Source organism: Cydia amplana, chromosome Z (assembly GCF_948474715.1).
Source record: "Cydia amplana chromosome Z, ilCydAmpl1.1, whole genome shotgun sequence".
Taxonomy (NCBI): domain Eukaryota; kingdom Metazoa; phylum Arthropoda; class Insecta; order Lepidoptera; family Tortricidae; genus Cydia; species Cydia amplana.
In genome coordinates, this window is record NC_086096.1 from 5,177,548 (window position 1) to 5,197,942 (window position 20,395).

General features: G+C 39.5%; 1 protein-coding gene across 1 annotated transcript; it reads right to left on the reverse strand.

The window, feature by feature from the left end:
* Positions 1-573: 573 nt before the first annotated feature.
* Positions 574-19,743, reverse strand: LOC134660902 (rho GTPase-activating protein 1). The gene is made up of 9 exons (XM_063516771.1): positions 19,397-19,743; positions 19,203-19,328; positions 13,158-13,279; positions 10,639-10,793; positions 6,374-6,691; positions 5,660-5,895; positions 3,705-3,905; positions 1,993-2,099; positions 574-781 (listed from the first exon to the last, which is right to left on the reverse strand). Exons 1-9 carry the CDS (start codon positions 19,443-19,445, stop codon positions 611-613), a joined length of 1,485 nt encoding a protein of 494 aa, XP_063372841.1. The 5' UTR covers positions 19,446-19,743; the 3' UTR covers positions 574-610.
* Between the last annotated feature and the right edge of the window lie 652 nt (positions 19,744-20,395).

Below are 20,395 nucleotides of genomic sequence, written 5' to 3' on the forward strand. Positions count from 1 at the left end.
TTAACCCATAGACTAGGAATCCTCTAGACGGAGTTGAGAGCAATTATTTCATGAAACCGATGCTGCCAAAAATACTGGGGTGCGGGGGACGAGGTGAGCGAGTCCCGTGCCGTGATTGGTCCGTTCAAAGACACGGACGTCACACAAAAACACTTTCGACTCGAAATTGGGGTAAAACTACCGTATATTTGTAGCACTACTACGGACCGAACACCACCGCCAAGTTGCTGCTCGTCATCTTGTTGAGGCAGCTCCGGTCTATGAAGTTGTGCTTTGTCTCTAGTAACTTTACGCTAAACATTGATACTAACCCATACATTCCAACACCAATTCATTAGCAGGTCCCGAACTCTTAAATAATGAATATAGTCTCCTGGTTCTTGAGTAGGAAGTCGGTGAATGCGTTGATGGGCGCGATGGCTTGCAGGGACATCTGGCCGTTGGGCGGCCAGGCGAGGTTCGGACCGAACACCACCGCCAAGTTGCTGCTCGTCATCTTGTTGAGGCAACTCCGGTCTATGAAGTTGTGTTTTGTCTCTAGTAACTTTACGCTAAAGATTGATACTAACCCATACATTCCAACACCAATTCATTAGCAGGTCCCGAACTCTTAAATAATGAATATGGTCTCCTGGTTCTTGAGCAGGAAGTCGGTGAACGCGTTGATGGGCGCGATGGCTTGCAGGGACATCTGCCCGTTGGGCGGCCAGGCGAGGTTCGGACCGAACACCACCGCCAAGTTGCTGCTAGTCATCTTGTTGAGGCAACTCCGGTCTTGAACCTGGAGTAACGGTTAAGAAATAGGGAGTATTACTGCAATGTTTTGCCAACAGAGTGCACCACTAGCGATACAAGTATGCCATAGAGTAACTTAGGGGCTGTTCATAAATTACGTCGTCTATTTTTGACGATTTTTGACCCCCCCACCTTAAAATCATCCAAAAATCATGCTTCGAATGACCCCGTTTCCTCCTACGTCACGCTACCATCATCCGATGTCCAGACCCTCCCCCCCCCCCAATTTGAAATGACGTAATTTCTGTACCTTAAACTGATTTTATGACAAGTTTTCACACACTATCAAATTTGACATTGATACATCAAGGCGGTTTGTTTACAAAGGGCCTACCGGGAAACGCGAAATCGAAACTCGGCTACCTGCATCTTTATCGCTCGAATATGCAAGAGTGATAGAGAGGTTAGATAGCACAATTTCGACTGTCTTCGTTTGCGGTAGACCCTTAGATTGTGACTTATTGTGGGAGTGGCGCACCCTTCGCAGAGTTTCGCGTAATATTCCCTATTGGCGTACTTTACGGAAGAGCTATACTCCGTTTTTTTTTAAGATAAAAATTTTTCTAACCTCAAAAGTATAGTGGTTATAATTTTTTTGAGTGAGTGAGAAAATGCCGCCGGCATCCTTGGTACAATGCCTCAAGGGCCTATTTTAGATTTAAGCTAGTTATATAAGTTTAGTTTCTTAGTACCACTGTAAATAGGTATCTTTTTTGTAAACATATTTGAACAAAAGGAATCTCTTCATAAACTTTGGCTTAGTTGCCTCTGTTATCACTGTTCTTATTTTGACTTCCTTATTATGCCATGACGTGCACTGCACCTGCCTCTTAACAAAGTCAAAGTCAAAATATACTTTATTCATGTCCTAGCAACAAGCACTTATGAATCGTAACATATATATTATCTTAAGCTAAATATCTGGGAGAAAACATATAAAAACTCAAAAATGCGCGTTTTCCCAGAGATAAAACCTAGCTAGATCGATTTTTCGCACCAAACCCCCATATAGCAAATTTCATCGAAATCGTTAGAGCCGTTTCCGAGATCCCCAGAATATATATATACATATAAATAAATAAATATACAAGAATTGCTCGTTTAAAGGTATTAGATAGATTAGATTAGATAGATTATCAGAGCAATTTATTGATGTTATTATTGACAACCTCTCTTGCTGTGGGTAAAATGCCTCACCTTCCACAAGAATTGTATGATGTACTTCAATAGCTTGTAGTTGTCGGGCGGGAGCCATTCTAGGATGAGTATTTTCACATGCCTCGGCTTGTCACGGTTCGACCACACTGCGAAATAAACGGGTTAGGTACTTGAATTATTATAAAAATGTTTCTCGTGCTTTTTAGAGGGCCTTTTCTAGACGAGTATAGTGTAAAATACATATCAAAAATATCTGTACACTATAAATATTTTGAACCAAACTGTAAATTAATAAGTTGTACACTAAAATTTGTATTAAATATTGGTCAATTCATTTATGACCAAAAAATAATGATTTCACAGCTGTTTTATAGTATTTTATGCAACCGTTGTTTAAGAGAGGTCAATAAAGGCGAGTGGCGTGAGTAACAATTTGAGGCGAAGCCGAAAATGGTTAATAAAGACTCCACGAGTATTTTTTGACTCAATTAAACAACGTTGCATACAATACTTTTTCTACGACCAAGCACTTACTTTGAAATTAAATTGTAAATTTAACAAATATTTTTAATTCAAGAAGTAGCAAAAATGGAGGGTACGGGCGGGAAAAAGAATTAATGAATGAAAGAATTAAAAAATAAAAAGCATGTCTATGGTTCACTTATTTGTCAGAGATGACATTTAAAATAAGATTGGCAACACTGTATTTCATTCAATATTTTTTAAGTGGTCATTACACGAAGTATCGTAAAATCGCCAAAAAGATACTGCGTGTATGCACAAATTCTTTTTTGGGGAATAGACTAAAGACTTGTCTTGACAACTATAAGGTAGGGTTTTAAAGGTGTGTGCACGACCCTTTAAATGACAAATAAAAGTACGGGAGTAGAAAAAAATATTTTTCATTCATTACAATTGCTCACATTAAACATAACAAAATAGTTCGGCATTATCTATAGTTCGTTTTTTTTGCATTAGAAAGAAGGTAAACCATCTTGACGTGTCTATTTATTAAAAAATATTGAAAAACGCTTTAAAAAATTAGTTTATATTACTTATGAAAGCAAAAGAATGTAAAAGATCGTATAAGACTTATATTTCTAACATCTTGGCTGTGATTTATTTTACAAAATGGAGATTTTTAATAAAACGACATATCAAAATCGCTTACCTAATTTCTAAGAGCTCATTTAGGCGGTGCGATAACTCGCATGCGAGTTTCATTATTGCATTGCGTCATTTGATCGGTCGGCTGAATTGATGTAACCTCAATGGTCCGCAATGTAACTGAAATTGTATACGAGTTCGCGCGCCGTCTAAATGAGCCCTAATGCTAAAAAACCGGCGAAGTGCGAGTCGGACTCGCGCACGGAGGGTTCCGCACCATCAACAAAAAATAGAGCAAAACAAGCAAAAAAACGGTCACCCATCCAAGTACTGAACCCGCCCGACGTTGCTTAACTTCGGTCAAAAATCACGTTTGTTGTATGGAAGCCCCACTTAAATCTTTATTTTATTCTGTTTTTAGTATTTGTTGTTATAGCGGCAACAGAAATACATCATCTGTGAAAATTTCAACTGTCTAGCTATCACGGTTCGTGAGATACAGCCTGGTGACAGACGGACGGACGGACGGACGGACGGACAGCGGAGTCTTAGTAATAGGGTCCCGTTTTTACCCTTTGGGTACGGAACCCTAAAAAAACGAACTATAACTAAGTATTTTTTTATTTTCTTTTGTTGGCACTTACATTGGAACTTCAAGATCTTCTCATAAAGGTCGAAGGTCAGTAATGGCTCCTCCAGGTCCCTGAGGAAGGTCTTAAGCAGCACCGCGGCGTTGTGCGGGTCGCTCCTGAACGATATCGGCTCGCCGCGGTTGCACTGTCTCTGAAGCTCTTTAATCACCGAAATGTTCGCCGATCGACGGAATATACCCTCAGTTTCTAGTGCTGTAAAATAACATATACTTCAAGCAGATCTTGTGTTAGGTTCCAACATCGCGTTCATAGTTAATTTTAGTTTTATGGTTTTATCTTTATATCAAATTGTAAGTAAATGTGAACGCGCCTTATTAGTGGGAGGCCTTTAAAAAAAAAAAACTAAAGCGCGATGCGCGGGAAAATGTGACAGATGTCAGAACTAAAAAGGTTATTAAAAAAAAAGGACAGAGAACAACTAGGTAGACGACGCGGTGATCATGGTGTGACAATCTAAAGAGTTTTATGATTTATCTCATGTGAATTAGCTATAAACTACATGGATGGATATTGTGTGAAGCGGAAATGAAAATGTAAAACCAATAAATCAAGGAACCCAAAGGAAAGTATTTAATTTGAACCCGAGCTGACCCTATAGTTGTCAGTAGAAAAAGGCGGCAAATTTGAAAAAATGTAGGCGCGAAGGGATACCGTCCCATAGAAAATTTGAATTTCGCGCCTTTTTTACTGACTAGATTTGCTTGACCAGCTATATTAACGTTATAATTTTTTTCTAAATAAAATGGTTTGCACTATGTATGCATAATGTTTGTATAATGTTTCTAATAAATTAGAAACAGAGAAAAATTAACGACGGCATTTTATAAGAACTTAGCTGTCGTCATACAATAGAAGATACACTCTCATTGTAAAACTATATGCTGAAATAACTTGAATCTTGGCCAGAACATTAGTAAGGGTTTTACGAAAACATACCATTTATTTTCACGAAGCAACATGCCTCGTCTTTCTTAATGCTAATGGTAAGGACTAGAACTTATCCTCATGGTTGACAAATCAATTCCTTGACAAACTTTGGAAAAAAAACCTCGTAAATTGTTCCGTCAATAGAATAAAAATGTGTTAAATATGGACGCATACAGAGTTACTGCGTTATAATTTTTTCAAAGAACTGACGATTAAGTAATTCAATTGTACTCACCAAACCAAACCAAAGCGCATCGTCTCCGTTCGCTTGGCCACCTCGAAAGGATGGGTGAAGATCGGGCAGCCAAAAGGGCCTACTTGGCTCGACCAATGGGACGCCGTCCTGTTGGTCATCCTAAATATCGTTGGGCGGACAGAGTGGAGGCAGATCTCCGTCACAAAACAGATACAGTACAGAAGTCAATCACATGTATGTACTTCACTTTTCATACCTACGCTCGGCGGTCGCTCTAGGGTTGTTAACTATGATTTATGCACAAAAAACTATCGTGGTAGTGGCACTCGTATCTAGTTGTGGCCGGGGCGGGGTGCTTACCTATACCTACCTACCTAACTTTTCTGTTTAACGTTAAAACGACCATCGAAATACAAGCAGATACCTACTTACCTTTCTGAAACCACTGGTAGCTTAAAAAACGACAATTCACTGTTTAATGTTGAATTTAAACAACCGTCCACTGAACAGTTATAATAACTTTTTTTAGTTTCTCCATTATTGCACAAAAAAGTTCACAGACGCGTGTCTCAAGCGGATGGCACTCGCGCTCGCACTGGTCCCAACCGGTCCGAGATATCGTGTCCGTGAGCAGTGTCTATGTGTGCGTTGCTCGAGCGCACTTTGTATGTAGATTGATTTCTGTACTGTATCTGTTTTGTGTCTCCGTGATCTCGGCGTCTGCGAAAGCTGGCGTGATACAGCTCTGGACCGAGCAAAGCGGCGTGCTCTTGTGTTGAAGACTCATTTTGGATCATCGCGCCAGCCAAGTAATTGTACTCACCATCCGGCTGCGACAGGAACTCGACACACTGCCTCACCACCGGCGGTATGGCGTCCACCATATTGGAGTTGTTCTCCTTTATGAACTGCAGCGACACCCCGAACTGTTGCGTAGGCGGCGGCGAGAGGCCATCCTTGCGAGTCTTGTTCGTCTGTTCCGCTATTGGTTGCTTCTCCGATATTAGTTTGGCAGCTTCGGCAGCTTTTGGGTTCTTGGAGAGTAGCTGTTGGTCGTACCTGTGAAAGACAAGCGAAAGTATATCTTATGTCAATGTCACAGAGCATTAAACGTATTCTATATAGTGAATTCGGCTGCTTTCATCTCGTTATGTCAAAATTTAGTACAGTGAGAACAAGTACAGCAAAAAAATTGATTTATTTTGTAAATTTAAAAAGTAAAATATATGTATGCTTCGTCAATAAATAAAATGCTCAAAGCAAGACGACAAGTACTATTTAAATTACAAGGATTTAAATTATTTTAAATCTTCGCTCGATGGCAGCAGATTATGAACAATTGAACATTCTCTTATTTAACACTCATTTAAACTTTCACGAATGTTACATATAATTTTTTAAGAAAACGGGACTTTATTAAGACTCGTCTTCGCCCAGACCACGGGGACAATGCCGTTCTAGAAACGTCGGAATTTTCAACCTAATTTATACGCAATTAAGTCCTATTCTCGTAAATATTATTTTATTGAATACTCACTCAATAACCTGCTGAGGTATCCTTAGCTTATCCAAATCCACATGCGGATGCAGTTCATGCAGGTAGTTAAAATACATGACCTTCCTCCCAAACTTCACGCTTATGGCTGGCTTCAGCATCTGCATGACTATCCTTATGAAGTTAGTTGGGTGGACCAGGTACAGGGCTTTAAGGTTTTTCTTGTATTTCCTGTCGAAGGCCTTGTAGGCTTTCCAGAGCCAGGATGTGGGCGGCTTGTTGGTCCGCGTGAGGCCGCAGTGCAGGTACACCAGGCTGTAGTCCTGCTCCACGTATTTGTCCAGGGTGGACATCAGGTACCTGAAATCATCGACAAACTGAGTGTGATGGTGACTATGGCATGGTTTTTTAGGGTTCCGTAGCCAAATGGCAAAAAACGGAACCCTTATGGATTCGTCATATCTGTCTGTCCGTCCGTATGTCACAGGCACTTTTTTCCGAAACTATAAGAAACTGTTGAAACTTGGTAAGTAGATGTATTCTGTGAACCGCATTAAGATTTTCACACAAAAATAGAAAAAAAAACAATAAATTTTGGGGGTCCCCCCATACTTAGAGAACTGAAACTCAAAAATTTTTTTTTCATCAAACCCATACGTGTGGGGTATCTATGGATAGGTCTTCAAAAATGATATTGAGGTGTCTAATATCATTTTTTTCTAAACTGAATAGTTTGAGCGAGAGACACTTCCAAAGTGGTAAAATGTGTCCCCCCACCCCTGTAACTTCTAAAATAAGAGAATGATAAAACTAAAAAAGCGGCCAAGTGCGAGTCGGACTCGCTCATGAAGGGTTCCGTATTTAGGCGATTTATGACGTATAAAAAAAAACTACTTACTAGATCTCGTTCAAACCAATTTTCGGTGGAAGTTTACATGGTAATGTACATCATATATTTTTTTTAGTTTTATCATTCTCTTATTTTAGAAGTTACAGGGGGGGGGACACACATTTTACCACTTTGAAGTGTCTCTCGCGCAAACTATTCAGTTTAGAAAAAAATGATATTAGAAACCTCAATATCATTTTTGAAGACCTATCCATAGATACCCCACACGTATGGGTTTGATGAAAAAAAAATTTTTGAGTTTCAGTTCGAAGTATGGGGAACCCCAAAAATTTATTGTTTTTTTTTCTATTTTTGTGTGAAAATCTTAATGCGGTTCACAGAATACATCTACTTACCAAGTTTCAACAGTATAGTTCTTATAGTTTCGGAGAAAAGTGGCTGTGACATACGGACGGACAGACAGACGGACAGACGGACAGACGGACAGACGGACAGACAGACAGACAGACATGACGAATCTATAAGGGTTCCGTTTTTTGCCATTTGGCTACGGAACCCTAAAAATATAAATGATATTACCATGCAAACTTCCACCGAAAATTGGTTTGAACGAGATCTAGTAAGTAGTTTTCTTTTAATACGTCATAAATCCCCTAAATAGGGAACCCTTCATTGGCGAGTCCGACTCGCACTTGGCCGCTTTTTTTAGAGTAATGAAAAAACAATATACGAACCAAAATATCTCAGGATAGTTTTTAGTTACATTGAATTTGAAACGTAGATAATTTAGACCTTGACAGATTGGGAAACCTCTATAATTACAACCAAAGGTCTGATGGTCCACAGCGAAAATAGAAAGTTCGCTGAAGCACCCTCATAAAATAAATTTGTCAGAATGCAGACTTCTGTCAACGAACCTCTATAATTGTGGCAATCTTTTTGTGTTTAACCAGAATATTTGGTATGATATGCATAATTGGAATACCTGATTAATTGACACTAAATTGCCGGTCTACAGGTGTCACTGTATAAAATTTAAGAATAGAAGCCATTTAAAAGAGGTACCCTGTTGAGATGAATTTAAGTGCTAAGTCAATAGACCCTTTTCGATTTGCTATCTGGATGTCGGTTGTCGGCAGGTCTCTTTCATCAACACCCGATTCAACTTTCTTTACACATCAGACAGACATTCCCAGACCAGTACGGTTACCATCAGTTTGTCACTGACATAAACGCCGTCGAGAACGTAATTTACTTTCTATACGTCCCGTTTGCACGAATATGCGAGTGCGAGCGAGATGTATAGAAAGTAAATTACGTTCTCGACGGCGTTTATGTCAGTGACAAACTGATGGTAACCGTACAGATCCTACTAACGCGAACGCCGAAGTTCGCAAATTGCGAGCATCTTTATCTTTTACTCCAATTGAGGCGTAATAAGGGGTATTACTGCAATGTTCTACCGCCAGAGTGCAGCACTAGCACCCATCGTAAACCATAGAGTAACTTATACAAACTGTTTTTGACAAATTTTCACAGATATTAAAATATGACATTGATACATCAAGGCGGTTTATTTACAAAGGGCCTACCGGGACACGCGAAAATCGAAACCCAGCTATCTGCCTCTTTATCGCTCGTATACGCAGGAGTAATAGAGAGGTTAGATAACAAAATTTCGACTCTCGTTTGTGGTAGACCCTCAGATTGTGAGTAATTGTGGTAGTGGCGCTCCCTACGCAGAGTTTCGCGTAATATTCCCTATTAGTGACAGACAGTGGCGTAGCAGAAGCGCTGGTGGCCTAGCGGTAAGAGCGTGCGACTTGCAATCCGGAGGTCGCGAGTTCGAACCCCGGCTCGTACCAATGAGTTTTTCGGAACTTATGTACGAAATATCATTTGATATTTACCAGTCGCTTTTCGGTGAAGGAAAACATCGTGAGGAAACCGGACTAATCCCAATACGGGCCTAGTTTACCCTCTGGGTTGGAAGGTCAGATGGCAGTCGCTTTCGTAAAACTAGTGCCCACGCCAATTACTGGGATTAGTTGCCAAGCGGACCCCAGGCTCCCATGAGCCGAGGCAAAATGCCGGGACGATGAAGATGAGACAGTGACGTAGCTAGGCGTGGGCGAAGTGGGCCGTCGCCCACGCGGCCGCGCGAGGCCCCTTAGGGTCTCCCCATACTTATCGACGCGGATTCGGCGAAAGCCGATAGTAAACAGCATAAACAGGTAAGGTTCGGTTCGGCTCCGTTCGGCCGTCGACGGCCGACGCGTCGGCGTCTTTTTCGCTCTTATTGCGTGGACATAAAGTTTCATTTCTATTGGCATTGCCGATTCCGCGTCGATAAGTTTGGGGAGACCCTTAGGGCACAGTGAAAGAAAAGAGCCTCGCAGATGCAATTTCGGCCACGGCTAGATTAGTTCACGCTACGCCACTGGTGACAAAGAAAGATGCCTGCAATTTGCGAACTTCTAACCATAATACTTTTATACTTTAATTTTATTTTCATTGACATTGTTTTAATGATTCCATGTCATAAATTAGTGAATTAGTACCTTGATGTACAATTTTGTAAATATTTTGCATGTTGATGTTGTGTCGACTGATTACTGTGTCTAACTATTTTAGTATAAGATCAGGCCCCTATTTCACCACGGCGACAGGTGCGACAATTCGACAAATGTCACTGTTGCTGACGTCACAGGCATCCATTGGCTACGGTTACCGCTTACCATCGGGCGGGCCGTATTCCTGTTTGCCACCATCATTGTATTATTTAAAAAAACTTTATTATATCGGCAAAAAACAAGTATTTCTCTTTCGAAGTTTATGATGATGACAATTGTCACACGATTTAATAGAAGTTTCGGTAATTCTTGACACGAAATGAGTTCTGTGTCGGAATTTCGTGACAACTGTCGTGTTTCTTGTGACAATTGTCATTAGCTTCGCAAAACAAGTACTTATTTATTAGCGATATAATGGAGTTTTTTTTAAATTAATATGTTGGTGGCAAACAAGCACACCGCCCGTCCGATGGTAAGCGGTTACCGTAGTCTATGGAGGCCTGTGACGTCAGTAACAGTGATGTCGACAATTTTCGCACCTGTCACCGTGGTGAAATAGGAGCCTGATTATTACGTATTCAAGCAAATAAATATATTCTATTCTATTCTATTCGGTGTTCGAACTAGGCCGTCTGTCGTACTCATAGACTAGGAATCCTCTAGACTGAGTTTAGAGCAATTATTTCATGAAACCGATGCTGCCAAAAATACGGGGGTGCGGGGGGACGAGGTGAGCGAATCCCGTGCCGTGATTGGTCCGTTCAAAGACACGGACCAATCACGGCACGGGATTGACTCGAAGATGGAGTAAAACTACCGTATGAGTGGCAGAGGGGGTAGCGTTACTATGCTCAGTCTAGAGGATGTCTTGTCTGTGGTCGTACTTGAGTAGCTTGTCTGGGGGCAGCTCCTTGTTGGAGGGCAGCCGGCAGGCGGACACCACGATGATGCGTCGTCCGATCGCGTCGTCCCCAACCACTTCCACCAATCCGCTGTCGTTGAGGTCCGTGAAGTTGTCGTCTAGCGTCGTTGCCGCTATCTGTATGCAATCAATAGTCTGTGAGAAGGATTATATAGGGTATTTCACTACTAGTCAAATCAGTTCCTTTTTTCGAACTGTCAAAACGATTTTGCTACTGTAGAATTTATATGAAACACTGGCATGTGACGTCACGATTAAATTCCTACTCTTTAGTTTAATACGGGTTTTAAAATAGAATTTGTGTCTACGTTTCTCTATTAATCTTTATTTCATGCATGGTGAAAAATAATTTATTTTAAATACAGTAAAATACCCTATTATGTACCAACTACGAACGAGTAATTCGCACGCAATAAAACGTAATAAGTTATTACTAATAACGCACACGGGAGACCTTAAACTGGTTAGAGACTTGGGTCTTTCTAAAAGACACTCAAAATATAGTTGGTCAAACCAATTTGTCAGTAAATAAGAACAAAATAAACTAAATATACAACTTTTGGGTGCTAGTACTAGTGTAAGACAAAGATAGTACGATTCTCTCTGTCTATTATTGAAATGAGATAGTCCTTTGACAAACTATATGTGCAAGAGCAGCGTAGGTTCAACGCCAAAGACCGATTAATCGGTCACAGACCACAGAGCAACATCGACCTACTCGTACGTGCATAAAGTTCAACTTCAGTTTTGACACTTCAATGACGTGGCGTCTGAGTGACAGCTTTTGTGTTTGACACGGCATCGAAAAGGTTAAGGCGCGTTTTCTTTACATACAATTTGTGGTTTAGAACCATTTTATTCGTAGGTAATCTAAACTTATTTCAATAGCGACTACTTATTCAATTCGTGAAAGTAGTCGAGATTTTGTACGAGTATCTACATAATGTAGACTAATGAGATCGCCCGCTTAGCAACTTCTGCTACTGACAGTACTAGTACAGTCAGTAGCAGAAGTTGCTAAGCGGGCGAGGTGTTCAAAATCATCGTGACGCGACTTTATTGTTAAGAGAATAAAAGCGTGTCAAGGTAATTGAACACCCCGCCCGTTTGCAACTTCTGCTGCTGACTGTACATATAAGTTACGGTTACTGTCCGGATTACCCGGACCACCTCACCTCACCATATCAGTTGCACGATCAATAGTCTTATCTACATATTACATCACATGTATGCGCTGGCGGACTAGCTAAAAGTATTACATGGCCCGTAAAGTATGTCTAAGTTAAATTGGCACCGCTTTGAATAGAACAAAGTGAAGAATGTCATATTTTCGACATATTTTTATACAAATATGAAATAATTGACATTGTCACACTTTGCCATTGAATATGCCATGCAGAGTTATCTTGGTCTGCCTATCCTAGGCACTAGGTACCCTTTCGTTCAATCTTATTTTTCAATATTCATTCTGAATGAAAAACATAAACCAAAAAAGATATTCTATCCATTTTATCAATTTTGCGCAAATGTGTAAGAGAATGACAGCAATCATTGTTTAGCAAATACACTAAAACTGCATACATTTTTTACGGAAATAAGATTGAACCTCGAATTCGGTCACACTGACATATCCGCGCTCCGCTCCACTGTGCAAACGGGACATCGATAGTCTGTGCGGAAAGAGAAGAGTCGTGGAATGTATTGGGCCCCATACATTTCACGACTCTTCTCTTTCCGCAGACTATAAATATGTGCATAGCGCTGTCTCGCTCACACAGAAGCATAGACTAGGAATCCTCTAGACCAGTGGTTCCTAACCTTTTCAGTTCGGTTACCCCTATGACTAACTAGGGAACCTGGTTTTACCCCTCCTCCCAATGGTATAAAACGTGTACGTTTGTTGTATTGTTATATTAGGTTAGCTTATTACCCTCGTAAAATACCAGTTTTACCCCCACAGGGGTAATTACCCCCAGGTTAGGAACCACTGCTCTAGACTGAGCATAGTAACGCTACCCCCTCTGCCACTTATACGGTAGTTTTACTCCATCTTCGAGTCAATCCCGTGCCGTGTCTTTGAACGGACCAATCACGGCACGGGATTCGCTCACCTCGTCCCCCCGCAACCCCGTATATTTGGCAGCATCCGTTTCATGAAATAATTGCTCTAAACTCAGTCTAGAGGATTCCTAGTCTATGCGCGACCGCTGCAGGGGACCATCGAGTGCGCCGACTTCTGGCCGAAGGGTGTCGTGTTTCGGAGGTTCCGGGGCAAACTGCCGAATCCGACACAGGAGCAGCCGATGCAACGGAGCCACGCCGTTTTATCGACTAAATAGCTAGTGTTTAGTTTTAAGTTTATAAAATACATATGTATGTTAGTCTGTAAGGTATTTGTAATATGGGCCTTGTTGCCTGAATTAAATTTCCAAATAAATAAATAAATAAATATGCACAGAAGCCTCGAAGCCTTAAACTAACCTCGGTGTAGATCTCCTCGAGTTTGGTAGCCAGCTCCTCTTCGAAGTTCTCTTCAATGGTCCCATCGCTGGCCGACCGCTGTAGAAGGTTGTCGGGTATATCCAATAGTTCTGGTGGGAGACCTCCTAGACAAGACAAATTAGAGTCAGGCCACAGTGTAAAAAGTAACAGTGGACCGAAGACTTTGATTTTTGCGTAAACACAGTAGTGTTGTCACAGACTTTTACACAACTGCCGAAGACTTACACTTGACTTACTATATGCATAGACTAGGAATCCTCTAGACTGAGCATAGTAACGCTACCCCCTCTGCCACTTATACGGTAGTTTTACTCCATCTTCGAGTCAATCTAAACTCCTCTAAACTCAGTCTAGAGGATTCCTAGTCTATGTACTTACTATATGACACGCTAGCCCTGTAAATAGTACCGAGCTACTAACAATGGCGATGTATGCAGCTCGGGTGCGCGCGCACATCTGGTAAGTACGTCAGCAGCAATAGTTGCTAAGCGGGCAAGGCTCTTATTCTCAAAAGTATAAAGTCGCGTTAAGAACTTCTGCTGCTGACTGTATATACCACCTAGAAAATGTCACCCAGAGAGCCGACTGGGGCGAGAAAGCGTCTAGCGATATACCATTTTCTCACGCAAGAAGCGTATGAATATGCAAATTTAAATCATCATCATCTTCCTCGCGTTATCCCGGCATTTTGCCACGGCTCATGGGAGCCTGGGGTCCGCTTGGCAACTAATCCCAGTAATTGGCGTAGGCGCTAGTTTTTACGAAAGCGACTGCCATCTGACCTTCCAACCCAGAGGGTAAACTAGGCCCGTATTGGGATTAGTCCGGTTTCCTCACGATGTTTTCGTTCACCGAAAAGCGACTGGTAAATATCAAATGATATTTCGTACATAAGTTCCAAAAAACTCATTGGTACGAGCCGGGGTTCGAACCCGCGACCTCCGGATTGCAAGTCGCACGCTCTTACCGCTAGGCCACCAGCGCTTATGAATATGCAAATTTAAATAATCTGTGAATAATTTAGTGTATTACTTTGTTCATGGTCTTCATGGAGCATTCGTAAAGAAAATAGGTGGCAAAAATACACATAGCGCATAAGAACCCTCTCAACCCTTTAGGCATGGAACGCCACATATGTACTCGCTTCTCGCTGCCGGTCGGATAGATCCCTAGCACATATTGACGGTTTATTATTCCCACTAGTTACCTCCAAGTTGTTACTACTGGGATTTTATTCCCACCTTTTACTACTGGTAACTACTGGAATAACCCCATTTTGATCGGCAATTGTATAATTAATCATTACATAAATTGCTCGTGTGAAAAAACATTTGAATTTAAGAATCCAGAATAGTTTTGGTTTAAAAAGTTTTTCTATTTGCACACAATAGAGACAATATTATAACATGTTACGAACAAAATTTCGACTATTTGGTTACCAACTCCAACCGTTACTCTAATAGTTAAAACCCAAAATCATAATGCACTAGCACAGTCGATCCATATCTTTGTAAGCATTTAGGTTTTAATTTGTAATTTTGTATTGTTGTAAAAGTCCAGTGGCATCTAAGAGTAGGCCGCGGCCCCCTGCCCTTGGCCACGCACAGAATTTAAAGACTTTTACATAAAAATATTTCCTCAATAAATACAAAGCTACGTAACTCCGTGTCATATTTCTCTATTCTTCCATATAATATATATATATGTATGTGTATTATATAACAAATAATGTATATAGCTACTTACAAAATTATAAATCCAGTATACGTATATAGTATGTTATATACGAACATAAAATAAAATAAAAATAAAAGAAATATAGCCAGTAATGCATGTTTAATTAAGCATTTTTCGTTGACTAAGTAAATTTTATATTAGGTATAGGAAATTTATTTATCCGATCGCTCTCTAAACTTGTGTCACATATATTGTAACTATCCCTAGCACAGGCCCCGGTCTTTTTGGGCTGTTACTGCACACTATGTCTTTAAACGCTGGCTTCAATTAAAATGTATAATTAGATATAGTGAAAAGTTTGCTGTACATATTTAATGAATAAACGAATAAACGAACATAACGGGGCCCCGCGGGAGCCAACCTTTTTATTAACTTGGGAATACACATTGAAAGACAAGGGCAGAGGCACAGAGGCGGCTTCACCCATGGGTAGATTACTTCAAGCTACGCCATTAAACGCCAAAAACATTCTAGAAGCAAATGTCGAAAAGGTTTTGTTGGTTGGGTTTAACTAGGTATATAAGATACCAGAAATTAAGCTTCATATCCTTTCGATAACCCAAGACACACCTCTTGTTTTTCTACCTATCCCTAAACCTTTATAACAACAATAATTGCAAACAAAAATAGACAAGTGACTTTCCACAAGCCATACTTCATTAAACATAGAACCTAAAATTGTCTGCAGCGACTGTAGCGTCTTTAAAGAATACATTTCCAACCTGCCAGGCACGGAGAATGGTTCCTCCAGACATAAATAAATCAACAATAGATAGCCAGTAACGCGTAACGTGCCTTGATTACTCAATAATATAGTCAGTTCATTCCACGAAGACACCGACCTGACCTAGACTCTATTACGTCATGCTAAAGTCTAATTTCGGTTAATCCAACTTCGAGAGATCAGTACCTAAAGTTCTACACAGGAAGCTGGAACTGGTGTCCGTTTCCGTTGGTATGCACTATCCCGTTCTAACTATGGTAATGAGATAAGGACAGACTGTCATATTTATCAGTTATTTTTTCATAAGGAGAGAAACCGACCGGTCGTTGTAGGCATAAATATTGGAAAAGGTCATTTGAATAAGCTTTAAAGGTTACGACCGTAACTAGACTATGACGGGTTACGATTTTTAGGTATTCAAATTATAATAAAAGAGAATTTATTTTGAGATGACCTTTCTTTATCCTAGCTTCTGCCCACGTCTTCGTCTTCACAGACGAATCCTACACAGGATTAGTACCTATGTACTCCCATAATGAATTTGACTGCCCTTTTCAAAAAGTAATGCTTAAAAGTATCCTATGTTCTTTCTTAAGATTCAATCTATCTACATACCAAATTTCATCCAAATCGCTCCAGCGTTTTAAGTGTTAAGAGCTAACAGAGGTACTTTCGCAATTGTAATAATTATAATAATCAGTTAAGCAAAATTAGCGTCCGAACAAGACGGACTGTCTGTTTCATCAGCCCTTCATTATCTGTGGCCACACAATGGATCGAGTTGCACTTTTATTGTAAACGTTCTCTTGTGCTGGAAATTGGTTGCTATGCTATCTAGTTCCAATTCACGGCACTATATCGGAGCGGCCAAGGTGTACACAATAATCTGAACAAGCACTCTAACGCCTTGACAATAGAGGTGTGCTCAGATATTTGTGAGCACCTTGTCTGCACGGATATATCTTATGGCGACTGTACAGGATAGCGCAAAAAATACATTGACCAAAAAAAATTAAGGAACATTTTTCTTACGCATGTTCTACAAGAAGACAATAAATTAAAACTAAAACCGCTGAACTAAACCAATGTCTTCTTCAAAATATTCCTTAAATATTCCTTTGCTTTAATTTCATACACAAATGTAAACATCAACATCATCATTCATCATCATGTGCAAAAATTTGTCAACATATTTTTGGACCACATTGTATTGATCAAACAAAGCATCAAAATTATTAATTATTTTATGGTCATGTTCAAAGATTTGAATCTTCCCAATTATCCTTGCAGTATGTATTCTATAATAATGACAATGTTTATGTGTAATAATTACTTAGGCATTTTCCTTCTAAAAATACTTCTCAGATTTTCCGTCATGACTTGGAATTATAGTCAACAGCAATGTAAATAGGTCACATGTGCGTACAGGTATTTTCATACAATGTAACCCATTATTATTGTTCATGTGAAAGTATTTTAAAGTTAAACAGTTCCATGCAATTTCTATAATTACTGTATTACACTATTTATACTGCAGGTGTCATACTATGTCTACTTTGAGAGTCATTCTACAAATTTAACTGATGACATAACTAAATTCAATGTATCACTTAAGTACCTACAGTTGTTTACGCATTGCCTAATAAATCTCCATTGAGCTTGTGGTTTCATTGCGCCTTAATTTCATTTTACCCGTGCTGTATTATTGAACTTACTAGTTACTAGATTCTGTGGTACTATGCATAAAAAAAATGTTTTCAGAAATGATTTCTGAATAGTTTTCTAGAGGCTTTCAATACTTGATCAAAACAGGATTTATTGGCGTCTTGCTTGTTATTACTGTATTTTATTTACAAAATTCTATATTAAATTATTAAGCAATATTTTTAGGCAAGATCTTGAAAGATCATTTTCATGCGGTGGAATGAGGTTGATATCGTAGAAGGTGCTCTAAATGACAACAATTCAAACCGTAAATATAAAATTTCTCACACAATGTACGGGCCACCCACCATTAGCGTCATTTAACTGTTTTTATTATTTTTCACATAATGGATAAAGAAAACTTTTATTTGTATGTCAAGCCCCGTCTCCATATCGCGCGGCAAACTTTCGAACATTGGCTCGCGCGGCTGCGCGGCGGCAATGTTCGATAGCTTGCCGCGCGATATGTAGACGGGGCTTAATATTAATAATTGAATGTTATTGTCTCCCAGTCTTGTATTTGTATGTTATGTTATGGTACTCTTAGCTACTTCCCATCACAGTGTTAATTGATGCAACACTTGCATAGCATGATTAAATGGCAAAACAATAAATTTGTACAGAACATTTAGCAATTTCATTGCCAATAAAATAGCAGAATGGGCAATATGAAATCTCGTGTCTTTATACAATCTGCCTTGCGTGATTAGCGGTAATATTGTGTTTGTTTCTTTATCTTTTCGCGCGCCATCTGACGCAAAAATGTGAATAAGGTGACCTTAACATCAATGTGGATGAACTGGATCTAAATGGCCACATCACTCTTTACGCCGATGACACCTGTCTATTCTACTTTGGTTCATCTATACATGATATCATTGCTAGAGCTCAACATGATCTAGATATCCTTTACGAATGGTTGCAATGTAATTTGTTGACTATTAATGTTTCCAAAACTTGCTACGTAATATTTAAAGCCAAAAACAAACCCATTCCTACACATGCGCCTCTTACAATAAATGACATCCCCTTAAAACAAAAATCTCATGAAAAATATCTCGGCCTTTACATGGATACACACCTAACCTGGAACTTTCATATAGATCAAATAAAAAAGAAACTGGTAACCCTGCGAGGTTCTCTTCATAACACTATTAAGTATATACCTAAAAACCAAAAATTTACTATTTACAATGCTCTTGTAAAACCACACCTGCTATACCTTATTGAAATTTGGGGCAGTGCTGCAAAAACCAGATTAGCTGAACTACAAATTTTACAGAATAAAATAATTAAAATGCTGTTTAATTATCACTACCTAACACCTACAAAAAGAATTTTCACTGAAACAAATGTAATGAGTATTAAACAACTATATATATACAACAGTTGCATTTTTATACGTAAAACTTTAAATAAAAAAATACACACGAACTTGTCGTTTAAAAATAGAAAAAATGTTCCGAACCCCTGCACTCGACATAGCCGCCGCGCTAGTTTTCTTATCTTACCGAAGATTCGTACTAACTACGGCAAATCAATGATTACTTTTGAGGGTGCGCGCATGTACAACAACCTACCCTCACATATTAAACATCTCGAAGCGTTTAACTCGTTTAAAAAGGAACTTGCTAAACATGTCATTGCAGACAAACCGATAATATAAAACGAGTTGAACGTGTAGTTAACTGTGTTATTCAGTTAAACCTAATAAATATGTACGTACCTATTTTAATTTTGTTATGCTGCGACGACGAAAAAATAGATGTAAATATGTATTTTAAATATGTTCTCATGTCAGTGATGTATTGTCTTTATGAGAATAAATGTCTTTAAACCTAAACCTTAAAACAACTCACCTAGATCATCGCTGGGTATGGGCTGCGTCAGCTCCGAGTCGTCGAACTCCAGCCTGGGCTCGTAGTCGTGGTACTCCGACAGGCTGGTGAAGGACTCGTCCGCCTCCGCAGTGTTTCCGTGCATAACTGCGTACGTAGCAAACAATCAGTAAAGTTTACCTTACAAACGCACAAATATCTAGGATAATCCATACCTGAATATGCTCGCATGGGACTCAGTTTTGGCTGATACTCGGACTCCATGGCTAGATAAATACAAATTCCTATTTTATTCGCTACTTATTTCACTTTTAGTCAGGGCAAAACAGATTTCGAGACAGAAGACTCTGTCCTAACGGCAGTGTAACGACGGAAACGGATATGCATCGCGTTATTACTAAATTTCAGTAAATCAATTATAAAGTGGGTAGATATTAGTTAAGTAAATATTAACGCCCGATTGAACACTCACTCACTACACAAGTACTTAGCATTTCTTTTTCGTTTTCCTATTTACGTCATTACGTCAAACTCTTGTCCAATCAGAGGGGCTTGTAGAATTTGCAATCTTCACATTTTTTGGACAAATTTATATGTTGTGTCAAAAATGCCAACATTGTAAATTATACGGCGGAATTTACGTTATGAGGTATTTACACTCTATGGATCAACTACGGCCATTCTTCAGGCAGGACTGTGCAGGACGCACTTATACATTAAAATGAGATAAACAATACATGGCTTGCTGAGGGCACCGAAGTTCAACGTTCAGGGGGGCTACGGCAAAAACCGAAATTCGGAATTTCGGGGATTTTTCTCTTTTACTCCAATGAAGGTGTAGTTAGAGTGACAGAGAAAAATGCCCGCATTTTGCGAACTTCGATTTTCGTGGTTCGCGGTAGCCCATCAGCATGTAAACGAACCTTTTTTTGAAGAATTTATTTTTAATCTGTATAAAAGTTGAAATGTCACTGTTGTCAGCTTGACTTTTGTAACTTTTGCAGTGTTGCCAAATCGTACCTTTTAGTACAGTTTTGCGTACTATTTTGGATCCTTGCGTACCTTTTTTGTACGCAGCGTACATCGTACTAAATTCGTACCTTTTGAAGTACGATAGTTTTTAAAAAAAAATTTCGGTATGTTGGTTAATTCGGGGCAAAATTTCTAATTTCAAAATAATGGCCAACATAAAAAAGTACCATGTACATGTAGGT

Excerpts from the sequence above, each read along its gene's own strand:
- LOC134660902 (XM_063516771.1), bottom strand. The coding sequence starts at position 19,445 with ATGGAGTCCGAGTATCAGCCAAAACTGAGTCCCATGCGAGCATATTCA. Across the intron at positions 13,280-19,202 it reads CATACCCAGCGATGATCTAG|GTCTCCCACCAGAACTATTG; the intron begins GTGAGTTGTTTT and ends CTTGTCTAGGAG. Across the intron at positions 2,100-3,704 it reads GAAGATCTTGAAGTTCCAAT|TGTGGTCGAACCGTGACAAG; the intron begins GTAAGTGCCAAC and ends TTTATTTCGCAG.